The 14,860-nt window shown below is 46.0% G+C and overlaps 1 protein-coding gene across 1 annotated transcript in view; it reads right to left on the reverse strand.

The window, feature by feature from the left end:
* Positions 1-14,860, reverse strand: part of LOC115106464 (unconventional myosin-Id-like) — a 117,159-nt gene that overhangs the window by 12,776 nt on the left and 89,523 nt on the right. The window contains exons 20-21 of the mRNA XM_029629231.2: positions 14,696-14,809; positions 6,663-6,817 (exon numbers count right to left, since the gene is read on the reverse strand). Coding sequence (XP_029485091.1) covers positions 6,663-6,817; positions 14,696-14,809 — 269 coding nt within the window. The remainder of the gene's footprint in view (positions 1-6,662; positions 6,818-14,695; positions 14,810-14,860) is intronic.

Raw genomic sequence — 14,860 nt, forward strand, 5'->3', positions numbered from 1 at the left:
GGAGGGAGGGAGGTAGGAAGAGTAGGAGGGATGGAGGAAAAAAGGGGAGGAATGCTGACAAACAGAGGGGGGGGGGGGGCAGAGAGGGAGGGGGGAAGTGGGAGGGAGTGAAGGAGGGATAAAGGAGAGGGAGTGGAGGGGAGCATGACTTCCTTAAGTCTGAAATGCTCCACTCAGCATAAAGGGTGACCTTGATGGCGTAGGGAGACAAAATCACCAGTTAGCAGCACGCCGCCTCTGTCTGTCTTAGTGTCTTTAAGCGTGATGATGATGATGATGCCATTTCAAATTACACAGGAAAGTGCAGCACGGCACATTTGTTCACGCCAAGCAGCACTTCTTCATGGTTTGAATATTCATCACGCTTCCGTTGTACTGACACTGCAATAACACAAACTTAACAGATCGTCTTTCTCCGGAAAGGAAAACAGATGCCTACTTTCTCTGGCCGGGGAGGAGAGCAGAGAGGATTCGCCAGAGCAATCAGCGGCCTCAAGACTTCTGCTACCTGGCTGACAACAAGCAACAGATCTGTCACAGTCTCTTAGATCTCCTTCTCTCGCTCTCCTATGGCTCATCTTCTCTCTCATGAGTCAGCAGTATGAAGCCCATAGCCTCTGTATTGATCTGATGTAGCCTTTTGGTTATGTTCTGACCTGGGGCTGAACTGAGGGCTTGAATTGATCATGTAACTACGCTGCCCTGTCAAATCTGGGCCAACCTCAATCTGTGACACACATAACAAGGGAATGACGAGGGAGAGAGAGAGAGGGCGGGGGGGGGGGGGACAAAAGAAGAGAGCTTGAATGAAACGAAACAACAAAATGGTAGAAGGACTAAGCAAACAGTTACGTCCAATAACTGGCGTCACACAGACATGAACAGTATTACAGCACAGAAGTGTCTCATATCTTTAGTCTGTCGGGCGCCCTCTCTCCCTGTCTTTCCCTAGTGCTATTACGCGAGTGATGCTTTCCTTCTTATTACCGGGTTAGGCTGGGCCCAGAATAACACCATTCATCTCCACAGTGGGAAAACACAGGAAAGAATTCCTGGAGAGAGAGAGAGAGAGAGAGAAGAAAGAGAGGGCGAGAAGAGCACGAGAGAGAGCGCGCGAGAGTGGAGGAAGAGACAGCGACAAGAGACACACACTCATCCATCGTTTGCCTTCACAAGGATCTCTCCCTCCACCCCCCGTGTCAATACTTTCTGGACTTTCAGTAGTCACTGAAACAGCAAGACAACAGCAAGACAACCTACCACAGAAAGCTCTTTTCTCAGAACCCAGTAGTTCAAATACAGCGCTACACAACGGCGAAACAAAGCTACATCTAGATCCGAGACCATCGCAACAGAGTCATCTCTGTCAGGGACTTACACATCTCACAGTGGAACTTTCTCATTGGATCGGGTTCCACTGGAGCACAATGTATAGTTTAGAAACCATAACAAAGGGAAGAGTAGGGAAAAAGTAGGGAAGTAGGTCTGAGTCCGAATCAGACGGACATAGAGTAGAAAAACATAGCTAGATGTTTGAATTTGGACATGAAGACAGAGCTTGTGCATTGCTGGTATTTCACCGAGTTAGCTTCTTTATAATTCCTGAGAAAAATGAATAATTAACAAGGAGGCTATTTTTAGGACAGGTGTGAACTGGTGATCGGGTAAGCTGAATGTAATGCACATGTAATGTACACTGACTATACCAAACATTAGGAACGCCTTAATATTGAGTTGCATCCCCCCTTTTACCCTCAAAACAGCCTCAATTCGTGGGGACATGGACTCTACAAGGTGTTGAAAGCGTTCCACAGGGATGCTGGCCCATGTTGACTTCAATGCTTCCCACAGTTGTGTCAATTTGGCTGGATGAACTTTGGGTGGTGGACCATTCTTGATACACACGGGAAACTGTTGAGTGAGAAAAACCCAGCAGCGTTGCAGTTCTTGACACAAATCGGTGTGCATGGCATCTACTACCTTACCCCGTTCAAAGGCACTCAAATATTTTGTCTTGCCCATTCACCCTCTGAATGACACACATACACAATCCATGTCTCAAATTGTCTCAAGGCTTACAAATCCATCTTTAACCTGTCTCCTCCCCTGATTGAAATGGATTTAACAGGTGACATCTATAAGGGATCATAGCTTTCACCTGGATTCACCTGGTCAGTCTATGTCATGGAATGAGCAGGTGTTCTTAATGTTTTGGACACCCAGTGTGTATCAGGGTCATATACAGTCGACTGTAATGTACTGCATGTAGGGTGGATGATGTATAAGTAGTGGTCAATCCTCCTCCTGGAAAGCTGCCAATGTGCCCTTGAGCAAGGCACTTAACCCGTAATTGCTGTAAGTTGCTCTGGATAGAAGCGTCTGATGAATGACTCAAACGCAAATATAAAAACATACTGGGTATGCATGCAGGCTTTTGATCCAGCCCTGCAGTAACACACCTGATTCTACTAATGAGTTGTGTGTTAAGTGTTGTGGTGTGTTGTGCTACAGTGGGGTGCATGTCAATAGAACATAGGTCTGGGCTAAATATAGGAGAGAGAGAGCAGAGCAGAGCAGCTCATCACCTTAAATATTTAATCTCTCCTCTTCTGAGTTGCAGGGAGAGGGGTAGGGAGGGAAGGAGGAGAGGGAGGGATGGGGGAAAGGGAGGGGCAGGAGAGATGGAGGGGGGTATGAGAATGACAGAGTGAGAGAGAGGAAGAGAAACAGAGAGAGAGAGAGAGAGAGAGAGAGAGAGAGAGAGAGAGAGAGAGAGAGAGGAAGAGAAACAGAGGGAGAGAGAGCAAGAGAGAGGAAGAGAGAGCGAGAGCGAGAGAGGGAAGAGAAACAGAGGGAGAGAGAGGAAGAGAGAGAGGATGAGAGAGCGAGAGCGAGAGAGGGAAGAGAAACAGATGGAGGAAGAGAAACAGAGAGAGAGAGAGAGAGAGAGAGAGAGGGAAGAGAAACAGAGGGAGAGAGAGCAAGAGAGACAGGAAGAGAGAGAGAGCGAGAGAGGAAAGAGAAACAGAGGGAGAGAGAGCAAGAGAGAGAGGAAGAGGGAGCGAGAGAGGGAAGAGAAACAGAGGGAGAGAGAGCAAGAGAGATGGGAAGAGAGAGCGAGAGAGGGAAGAGAAACAGAGGGAGAGAGAGAGAGGAGAAACAAAGAGAGAGAGAGAGAGAGAGACCAGAGAGAGAGACCGGAGAGAGAGCGAGAGAGGGAAGAGAAACAGAGGGAGAGAGAGAGAGGAGAAACAAAGAGAGAGAGAGAGAGAGAGACCAGAGAGAGAGACCGAGAGAGAGGGAAGAGAAACAGAGAGGGAAGAGAAACAGAGAGAGAGGAAGATAAACAGAGAGAGAGAGAGAGAGGAAGAGAAACAGGGAGAGAGAGAGACGGAGGTACAAAGAAGAGGAATGAAAATAGGGGAACGACAAAAAAGGAAAAAGAGATGAGAAAAGAAAAGAGCGAGGGAGGAAGTGAGAGCATGGGAATATAATCCGTTTTCATGCAGAAGCGGCTGGACTATTTGTGAGTTTCTAGACAACTGTTGTGCGTCACAGCCGATAAGAGGGTTATGTTCTTATTCATATGTGGAGCAGAATTCGCCGCGTCTGTTTTACTCTCAACAGATTTGGCCCCGATACATTCTGAGAGGGCGCCTATCTACTCGTAAAATATGACAGCTTTGACATTTCTTGAACAAACCCGTCAAGTCGCGAACTCAATCTGAAAAGTAGCCTTTGCCCCCCTCCAGTGAAATAATCCCCCATATTGAAAGTTGGAACTCTCATACACTAACTACACAGAGAAAGAACCAGTGTTATTTGGAGTGGGGCTTACACAGTGTCACTATCACTCTGCACTGCACATGCTGTACATTTGGGGAATTAAAAAGCCAGCCATTGACACTGGGTCCCTGTGTGTGATGTAAGCTGCTATGGTCCTCCGCTCAGTATTGTGTGGGCTGTGCACCATGCTGAAGGACAGATAAAGGTTACATCTACAGGGATGTGTAGGGCACATAACACATTATACACACATTATACACACTTTATTCAAACATTATACACACATTATACAAACATTATACACACATTATAGCTAAGGGATCTTAGGGGGGGGGGGGGGAGAATGGTTCACCACCCAAAGGACATCCAACTAACTTCACACAACTGTGCATTGGAGTCAACATGGGCCAGCATCCCTGTGGAACACTTTCGACACCTTGTAGAGTCCATGCTGAGAGTCCTGTTCTGCAACTCAATATTAGGAAGGTGTTCCTAATGTTTGGCGTACTCAGTGTACATGGAAACACACACTGAGACGTCTCGGCGTGGCCTTTTGTTCTGGCCACGTTTCATTGTGATAGATGGGCCTCTATAGGAAGCACATGGAGACTAATTAAGAGGGACCCAATGGCAGAGGGCTTTCTCTCTCTCGGTCTCTCGCTGAGAGCGCGTATACAATGACACATGATAGCATCGGAGCAGAGGCGTGTTCAGGCACATCCCCCCCACAAAATAGACCCGTTTCAGACCAGAGGAAGGATATGATAAAGTGCCTTGGCTTAATTATAATGTAGGTATTCTACAGCAGGGAAAACATGCTGCAATCATCTATCATACGTTACTGAACTATCATACAAGGCCCAACTTAAAAACAACACGACATTAATGCTTGTTCTCTTGTCCGGGACAAGTAAAATAATAATAATGATAATAGTCGCACAAGAAGAATATAGTTTTAAGTTGTCTGAAAGGGCAAGTAAAAAAGTAAGTAATGAAAATCACACAAATCACGATATCACAAGCATTGGAATAATATACAAGTCAATGTGTAGGTGCTACGCATATTGGCTACAGCCTCGCGTCCAAACCGATGCTGACATGAGGAAGGCGCCAGAAAATGGAGCCAAACTTCAATGAGACTTTTAATGACAGTAATATAGGCTAAACGCCAGTCAGGTTTGACAGGTATAATGAAGGATAATTAACATTAACATCTTGAAAGGCTCGATTTGGTTGACGTTCTGAAGGCACGGTCGGTTCAGATCAAATGGTCAGACGACTGGAGAGTGAAGGACAGTGCCTGACAGGCACCACACATCATCACCCACCTTGAATCGGAGCAAAGGTGGTCAAGCATTTTGAAACTATTTAAAGATATACTTGTTTAAAACCTGGATATTTGATGTCCTTTTATGAAGCAAGTCTAACCTGGTTTCAAAGTAGCCTAGTCAAAATACGACCAAATGTTGAGGGAATTACTTAAACACTTAATATGTCATTGAAACCAGCATTTTTCAGGTAAGATTGGTTTTCAAATCAACTTTATTTGATTGTGCAGCAGCAAAAGGCATAATCCTAGTCATATTAGTAACCCGAGCCAGTTGATGCATCTTTAGATCTCCTCTCTTCATTTGTAACGGATATTTTAATCTCTGTCACATGAACCCGCTCGTGCGTGTGGTGAGAGCGGTGTTTTGTCGCTAATAGCATTTTGGAACATTAGTGCGTAGCCTACAGCCATGTGCACATAGTTGATCTTATAATATGAAGAAATACAACTTCATCAACATTTTAAGATAAACGGCCTGACCTGTTGCATCTGCCTCATTGCTTTTTAATTTTCTTCATGTTCAGCGGTATGAATTTTGGATCTGTCGTCCCAGAACTTTTGAACCGTAGACATATTTTGAATCAACCAACGGACAACGGGACACCTTAAATTACCAGCCCTGGGGGGGAATTATTTTATAAAAGACATAACAAGTATTTGGTTGTAATTGTAATGTTGTAATATTTGATAGGCTACCTAGGGTGGCCAACCATCCTCCAGGAGAGCCTTAAAGGGGCAGTGTTGTATTTTGAGACAGCCTTGAATATGTAAAGAAGCCAACAGGCAGAGTGTAACGTACATTTTTGTCTGATTCTCTGTGGTAAAAAAAAAGATAGTAATGCAACAAAACAAACATATTTTGGGGGGGACAAGTGACTTGAGCTTTTGGACAAGTAAAAACAATCGGTCCTCCTTGTCCTAAGGACAAGTGTCGAAACAAGTTCAAAGTCAAGCCCTGGTATATAATAGATGTACAGTACCATATCAGGTGGGACAGTAGAGCAGTTCAAATCTGCTGCGTGTGCAGTTTTTCCAGGGGTGACCGAAGGGACAGTGAGTAAGTAACACAGTAGGTGGGGGGTGACAGCTGGCCTGGACCACAATCTCCTTTCCTGTCTGCACATCTGAGAGAATGCACCATACAGAAGGTGCTGGACTTTGCTTACAGGAGAGCACAGGAGGCTGCTGAAGGGAGGACGGCACATATTAACGGCTGGAACGGAGCGCATGGAAAGGCATCAAACACATGGAAACCATGTATTTGATTTAGTTCCACCGATTCCGCTCCAGCCATTACCACGAGCCCGTCCTCCCCAATTAAGGTGCCACCAACCCCCTGCGGAGGACAGGTTCTGTATAGCTGTACTGGTTCTATGGCTCCCTGCAGACACACGTCACCAACATACGCAGACAGACAGAAAGACAGACAGAAAGACGAGTAGAAAGACAGACAGACTCACCCACTGACCGACTGACCACCTGACCGACCGACCAACAGACAGAAAGGCAGACACATGCACGGCACACATAAACACCCACTGGTTACCTTTTGAAATGGCTGAGCAGGGTGCCCACCAGCTCTCCAATGCGGCTGTCCCCGGCAGGCATCATCCCCTTTAGACAAACCACCAGGTCCCGGCTGTCCTTAGTGTGGAACACCACCAATTGATCCTTACCAGGGGACACACTGATCCCAGTCACCTGGTAGGACAGAGAGAGAGAGGACACACACGTAAGTACGCAGACACACACACACACACACACACACACACACACACACACACACACACACACACACACACACACACCAGGGAAGTTTGAGTTAGCGCAGCTCAATGGACACAGCAATACACTAGCGGTTCTCAGACTGAATCAAAATTGCTATCCATCACCCCTCATTTGCTTAGTAAGGAAAGGGACCAGGGCTTATTCTGACATGGTCCTACACAGACTGCAATAGACAGGTAAAACCCCAAGGTTCTGTGTGTAACGTCTGGCTGCTTCAAGGGTTATTGTTCCTGGTGTGATTTTTTTATTTAACGGAACATAACATCTCTAAGGAACGTAATGAAGATAATGAAAAGTAGACTGTATATTGTGCATTTGTTTGCTCTGGAATGAATCATATTTTGTTTTGTTGATGGATTTTTGCTGAGTGGGTTATACTGTTAAATAAATATGAACTGAACCGAGCAGAACTGTGTTTGTAAAAATAAATCAATTTAAAAAAAAATTTAAAAAGTGCTTGCTCAGAGAGGCTGAGAAGAATGTGGCCAAATATCTTCTTCAAGATAGAAATGTTTTCAGTTATTGGTCTTGATCCCACAGGACTAATCAATGACTGATCGAGGCTCATTGAACCAGCCAGTGTGGTCAGATGCCAACATTCTGCAGGTGTGTAGTTGGGCTTTACTGAGCTCTGCAAAACCCCACCAAATGTGTTAGACCTAGCCCTAACCTCTATTTAATAGCATCACAGGTAAACACCGCTTAAAGATGAGGGCTATGCCTAAAGGTCATGGTGTGTCAAATTACCTCTCTCTTAGACACCCTCCTTCTCTGTCTCTGTCCCCCCCTATCGTTCTCTCTCTCCCACAGGTCAAGACAGCGCAGAGGTTAGGGTCTAATGCTCATAGCATATAGTTTCTTGCTTTCTTTCCCTCTCTCTTTCTATCCCTCCCTACCTCTCGTTTTCTATCCCTTCCCCTTTTCACTCCTTCACCCTGTCTCGGTGAGTCCAGGCCCCATTAAGCACAGTGTAGAGTAGACTATGGCAAGAGTCTTACACATTACCCCTTTAGCCCAGCATCATACTGGGACAAAATAATAATTATACTATCTCCATCAGATGAAGGAAATGTGACAGCTCCACCATGGCAACATGCATCAAGGGGTAAACAACCAATAGCTAGCTAGCTGCTTCACCAATAGCTAGCCGAAATAACTGAACGTGAAATGAGCCCAGGGGTTAGAAACGATTTCAACAGGTATACTCCCAACACCATATGCTCGTGTTCGTGACAGCATATTAAGAGGAACAGGTTACATTTATATTTAAATGAACAGGTCAATTGATTGGAACGAGCCTCATTTCTTTTTAATTAGTTGGGATAATGAAACAGTCAGACTGGCGTTTTTTGATTCGGCTTCTTTCATCGAAATCAAATCAAATATTATTAGTCACATGCGCCATATACAACAGTGAAATGCTTACTTACAAGCCCCTAATCAACAATGCGGTTTAGAAAATATGAAAAATAAATAAAAAATGTTCAGGAGTCTTATGGCTTGGGGGTAGAAGTTGTTTAGAAGCCTCTTGGACCTAGACTTGGCGCTCCGGTACATGGTAGCAGAGAGAACAGTCTATGACTAGGGTGGCTGGAGTCTGACAATTTTTAGGATCTTCCTCTGACACCGCCTGGTATAGAGGTCCTGGATAGCAAGAAGCTTGGCCCCAGTGATATACTGGGTCGTACACAACCGTGCTCTCGATGGTGCAGCTGTAAAACCTTTTGAGGACCTGAGGACCCATGACATACTTTTTCAATCTCCTGAGGAGGTTTTGTTTTGCCCTCTTCACGACTGTCTTGGTGTGCTTGGACCATGTTAGTTTGTTGGTGATGTGGACACCAAGCAACTTGAAGCTCTCAATCTGCTCCACTACAGCCCCGTCGATGAGAATGGGGGCGTGCTCAGTCCTCCTTTTTCTGTTGTCCACAATCATCTCCTTTGTCTTGATCACGTTGAGGGAGAAGTTGTTGTCCTGGCACCACACGGCCAGGTCTCTGACGTCCTCCCTATAGGCTGTCTTGTTGTTGTTGGTGATTAGGCTGTTGTGTCATCGGGAAAACTGAATGATGGTATTAGAGTTGGGCCTGGCCATGCAGTCATGAGTGAACTGGGAGTACAGGAGGGGACTGAGCACACACCCCTAAGGGGCCTCTGTGTTGAGGATCAGCGTGGCGGATGTGCTGTTACCTACCCTTACCGCCTGGGGGCGGCACGTCAGGAAGTCCAGGATCCAGTTATAGAGGGAGGTGTTTAGTCCCAGGGTCTTTAGCTTATTGATGAGCTTGTGGGGCACTATGGTGTTGAACGCTGAGCTGTAGTCAATGAATAGCATTCTCACATAGGTGTTCCTTTTGTCCAGGTGGGAAAGGGCAGTGTGGAGTGCAATAGAGATCGCATCATCTGTGGATCTGTTAGGGCGGTATGCAAATTGGAGTGGGTCTCAGGTTTCTGGGATAATTGTGTTGATGTGAGACATGACCAGCCTTTCAAATCACTTCATGGCTACAGACATGAGTGCTATGGTCGGTAGTCATTTAGGCAGATTACCTTAGTGTTCTTGGGCACAACATGTTTAAAACATGCTGGTATTACAGACTCGGACAAGGAGAGGTTGAAAACCTTCTCCTATAGAGCTCCATTTTTATGGAACGGTCTGCCTACCCATGTCAGAGACGCAAACTCGGTCTCAACCTTTCAGTCTTTACTGAAGACTCATCTCTTCAGTGGGTCATATGATTGAGTGTAGTCTGGCCCAGGAGTGGGAAGGTGAACGGAAAGGCTCTGGAGCAACGAACCGCCCTTGCTGTCTCTGCCATGGCGGAGATCTTTGTGGACTATACTCAGCCTTGTCTCAGGATGGTAAGTTGGTGGTTGAAGATATCCCTCTAGTGGTGTGGGAGCTGTGCTTTGGCAAAGTGGGTGGGGTTATATCCTTCCTGTTTGGCCCTGTCCGGGGGTGTCCTCGGATGGGGCCACAGTGTCTCCTGACCCCTCCTGTCTCAGCCTCCAGTATTTATGCTGCAGTAGTTTATGTTTCGGGGGGCTAGGGTCAGTTTGTTATATCTGGAGTACTTCTCCTGTCCTATTCGGTGTCCTGTGTGAATCTAAGTGTGCGTTCTCTAATTCTCTCCTTCTCTCTTTCTTTCTGTCTCTAGGAGGACCTGAGCCCTAGGACCATGCCCCAGGACTACCTGACATGATGACTCCTTGCTGTCCCCAGTCCACCTGACCGTGCTGCTGCTCCAGTTTCAACTGTTCTGCCTTATTATTATTTGACCTTGCTGGTCATTTATGAACATTTGAACATCTTGGCCATGTTCTGTTATAATCTCCACCCGGCACAGCCAGAAGAGGACTGGCCACCCCACATAGCCTGGTTCCTCTCTAGGTTTCTTCCTAGGTTTTGGCCTTTCTAGGGAGTTTTTCCTAGCCACCGTGCTTCTACACCTGCATTGCTTGCTGTTTGGGGTTTTAGGCTGGGTTTCTGTACAGCACTTTGAGATATCAGCTGATGTACGAAGGGCTATATAAATTAATTTGATTTGATTTGATTTGAAATGTCAGTGAAGACACTTGCCAGTTGGTCAGCACATGCTCGCAGTACAAGTCCTGGTAATCCGCCTGGCCCTGTGAAGGTTGACCTGCTTAAAGGTCTTACTCACATCGGCTGCGGAGAGCGTGATCACACAGTCGTCCAGAACAGCTGGTGCTCTCATGCATGTTTCAGGGTTATTTGCCTCGAAGCGAGCATAGAAGTAGTTTAGCTCATCTGGTAGGCTCATGTCACTGGGCAGCTCTTGGCTGTGCTTCCCATTGTCATCTGTAATGGTTTGCAAGCCCTGCCACATCCGACGAGCGTCGGAGCCGGTGTAGTACGATTCGATCTTAGTCCTGTATTGACACTTTGCCAGTTTGATGGGTCGTCGGAGGGCATAGCGGGATTTCTTATAAGCTTCCGGGTTAGAGTCCCGCTCCCTGAAAGCGCCAGCTCTAGCTTTTAGCTCAGTGCGGATGTTGCCTGTAATCCATGGCTTCTGGTTGGAGTATGTACAGTACGGTCACTGTGGGGACGACATCATTGATGCACTTATTGATGAAGCCATTGACTGATGTGGTGTACTCCTGAATGCCATCGGAAGAATCCCGGAACATATTCCAGTCTCTGCTAGCAAAACAGTCCTGACCACTTTTTTATTGACCAAGTCACTGGTGCTTCCTGCTTTAATTTTTGCTTGTAAGCAGGAATCAGGAGGATAGAATTATGGTCAGATTTTCCAAATGGAGGGCGAGGGAGAGCTTTGTACACGTCTCTATGTGTGGAGTAAAGGTGGTCTAGAGTTTTTTCCCCCTCTGGTTGCACATTTAACATGCTGATAGAAATGTTGTAAAATGGATTTAAGTTTCCCTGCATTAAAGTCCCCGGGAGCCTCCTCTGGATGAGCATTTTTCCTGTTTGCTTATGGCGGTATACAGCTCATTGAGTGCGGTCTTAGTGCCAGCATCGGTCTGTGGTGGTATGTAGACAGCTACGAAAAATACAGATGAAAACTCTAGGTAGATAGTGTGGTCTACAGCTTATCACAAGACACTCTACCACAGGCGAGCAACACCTTGAGACTTCCTTAGATATTGTGCACCAGCTGTTGTTTACAAATATACAAAATCACTTGATTTTGTAATGAAACACTGAGAATGGTGTTGTTGTTTTTTTTATTCAAGATGTTGTTTGGTTTTGTAAATGTCATGTCGGTGGGTAGCAGGTAACCTAGTGGTTAGAGTGTTGGGCCACTAACCGAAAGATTGCTGGATCGAATCTGCCGTTCTGCCCGAGCAAGGCAGTTAACCCACTGTTCCGCGGGCTCTGAAGAAGTGGATGTTGATTAGGGAAGCCCCCCTCTCTGATTCAGAGGGGTTGGGTTAAATGTGGAAGACACATTTCAGTTGAATGCATTCAAATGTACAACTGACTAGAAAAAAGCAGGTCCGGGACAAGGTAGCACGTCCGGTGAACAGGTCAGGGTTCCATAGCCGCAGGGAGAACAGTTGAATCTGAAGCAGCAGCACAACCAGGTGGACTGGACAAGCAAGGAGCCATCAGCCCAGGTAGTCCTGAGGCATGATCCCTTATTGATGTCACTGGTAAATCCACTTCAATCAGGGTGAATGGGCAAGTCAATAGATTTAAGTGCAATTGACTGGGGTATGGTAGTAGGTGCCAGGTGACAGAACTGCAATGCTGCTGGGTTTTTCACGCTCAACAGTTTGGTCCACCACCCAAAGTTCATGCAGCCAACATAACACAACTGTGGGAAGCATTGGAGTCAACATGGGCCAGCATTCCGTTTTTACACCTTATAGAGTCCATGTTTCGATGAATTGATGCTGTTCTGAGGGCAAAAGGGGGGGTGCAACTCAATATTATCACGGTGTTCTTAATGTTTTGTACACTCAGTGTATATTGATAAGATCATCTTTGAGAACTAACAACCACCAAAATAAAAACTAGACAGTCAGGGAGAATAAAAAAATCCCAAAATGTTATGGCATGAGGAAACCATTGATTTAGTTATAATGTTGGAGTCACTCAATGTTGGAGATAACCTAAGAACATGTATAAGCCATGGCAAAATGTGTAAAATTGCAGGAAATTAGTTTAAAACAGCAACATTTTGTCTATGTGACCAAGAGGTTGTGTTTGGAGAGATGGAAAGATAGAGTGAAATAGAGTGAGAGGAAAGACAAATAACCTCTATTGGAAAGCGGAGCACATGTAGCAGCCAGGCGATTTGTGCACATGCCTGAACGACACCAGACATCAGCTGATCTGCCCTCCCGCACGGTCGTCATGACAACCCCGTCTCCTGGGAAGTTGGCATGACAACGGCGGAGGGAGAGAGCAACGGCCGGAGAGGGAGAGGGAGGAAGATGGCAGGAAGCAAAGGGAATGTGTTGGGAAAAAGAGGGATGGAGGGAGGTAGAGAGGGATGTACAACGGATATTTGTTTTATTTTTACGACTTAGTTTTTTTTTTTTTTCAAGGGCACAACAGTTAACACACTAACGATCGCTGTATGCACCGCAAGGTGGTGGTTAATTGACCTATAAATCGGAGGTAGACAGCCATGACTCCTCAGTAGCATGGACGTATGGGGAGCTATCCATCTCCTAGTGGATGCGTCTCAAGTCGCACCCTATTCCCCACATGGCGGACTACTTTCGTCCAGAGCCCTATGAACTACAGGGAATAGGGTGCCATTTGGGATGCACAATTGCCTCTGGTTCCTGCAGGGGCAGGAAATAAACACAAGGGCAGCCAAGATTTAGCGTGGCAGCAACCCAGCTAGCTCGCTAATCTACAGGCCTTTCCCCTCCATCTGACCTTCAAGTAATCGACGGTTCCTCGTCATGCCTCGCTGGCTCCCCTAGCAACCATACGTCTCCATTCCAACCTACTCTCTCACCTTGACCAGCTCTCTAGCTCCTATAGATGACATTCAGAATAATGGAGTATTTCGTCATACATTCAGTATGTGCGACCGCACTTGAAGAAACCTTCCGGATTGACTGACCTTCATGTCTTAAAGTAATGATTGACTGTCATTTCGCTTTGCTTATTTGAGCTATTCTTGCCATAATATGGACTTGTTCTTTTACCAAATCTTCTGTATACCACCGATACCTTGTCACAACACAACTGATTGGCTCAAACGCAGACTGGTACTGTAGCTGTACACAATGTTCTATACTGTAAGTATTGTGGGTACCATCATTTTCTACCCCTCCGAGTAGTCTTCTTATGTCTCCCAGTCTGTTCCATTTAACAATACTGAAGCTTCAGCCGTGTGTCCAGCACACACACTTTCTCTCTCCAGGATCTCATGCGTGTGTGTGTGTGTGTGTGTAAACAATAGCGAATAGCCCTTCAGCCAACCCCATTCTCCTCCTAGCCCTGCTTTTCCATTTCCATTACAGATGCAGCGATAGGACCGGGGTGTCCATCCTATAATTCTTTCCTGACAGTTTCTCCAGATTGAACACTGTGGTTCCTTGTCATAGTTGCTATCGGTCGCCTCAGCTCATTCCTCACTTATGACAACAGCACATGGAGGGAATATCTGGTCAGACGGATGACCTTTTTATACATTTCTATCCTCCCTCCCTCTCTCTCACCCCCCCCCCCCCCCCCACACTGTTAGTATCTGCCTGTTCTGTAATACCAGAGATTATACTTTGCCGCGCACTTTGACTCGTACGTGGAACGAGGACAGAGGTTTAAATGCGGGTGTAGGTTACATAAACGAGTTCTGATAAAAAGCCAGGGTGTTTTGGGTAAAAACAGGGACGCACTGCTGTGAATCTAAAAAACAACCATTCTCACCATGGAAACAAGGCTCATAGTCTTTGTGTGCCTCATAGTCCACCAATCAGTGAGAATGTTTTTAACATAACATGAATGCAGCAGGGAGAAAGGATTGGGAGAGTTGCACATTTAAACGCTGTTGCCTTAGCTACAAATAACAGTCTCCGTATATAGCATAATAAGAGACAATTTAAAACGAAACAAAATCCCATCTAACCTTTTTTCAATGGAAGTCTACCAGGACATGGGAAAGACAATTATTCCATTATCTCAACATAGGGTTCCATTTTCTCCTCCTCCTCAAACCGTGCTGTTATTAATTATCAATTGAGAATCATTTAGAGAGATCCATTATGCTGTTTGGAGCAGCAGCTAGTAAGATCCCCATCAAACCCAGCACGTTAAGAACACAGGGGAGATGATCCTACGTTGTAGAGGGGGATGCTCTTCATGGGTTTGTACTGCTTCAGGGGGTCCATCTTGTACAGGTGGCGGTCTGTGATGAGGACGGCTCGGTCCTCTGCCTTGTGGAAACGGTTGATCTGAGAAACACAAAGGTCCTCATCAGTTGCCCCCACAGGAGACACACAGCA

The sequence above is a fragment of the Oncorhynchus nerka genome, linkage group LG23 (genome assembly GCF_034236695.1).
Source record: "Oncorhynchus nerka isolate Pitt River linkage group LG23, Oner_Uvic_2.0, whole genome shotgun sequence".
NCBI classification, from domain to species: Eukaryota; Metazoa; Chordata; class Actinopteri; order Salmoniformes; family Salmonidae; genus Oncorhynchus; species Oncorhynchus nerka.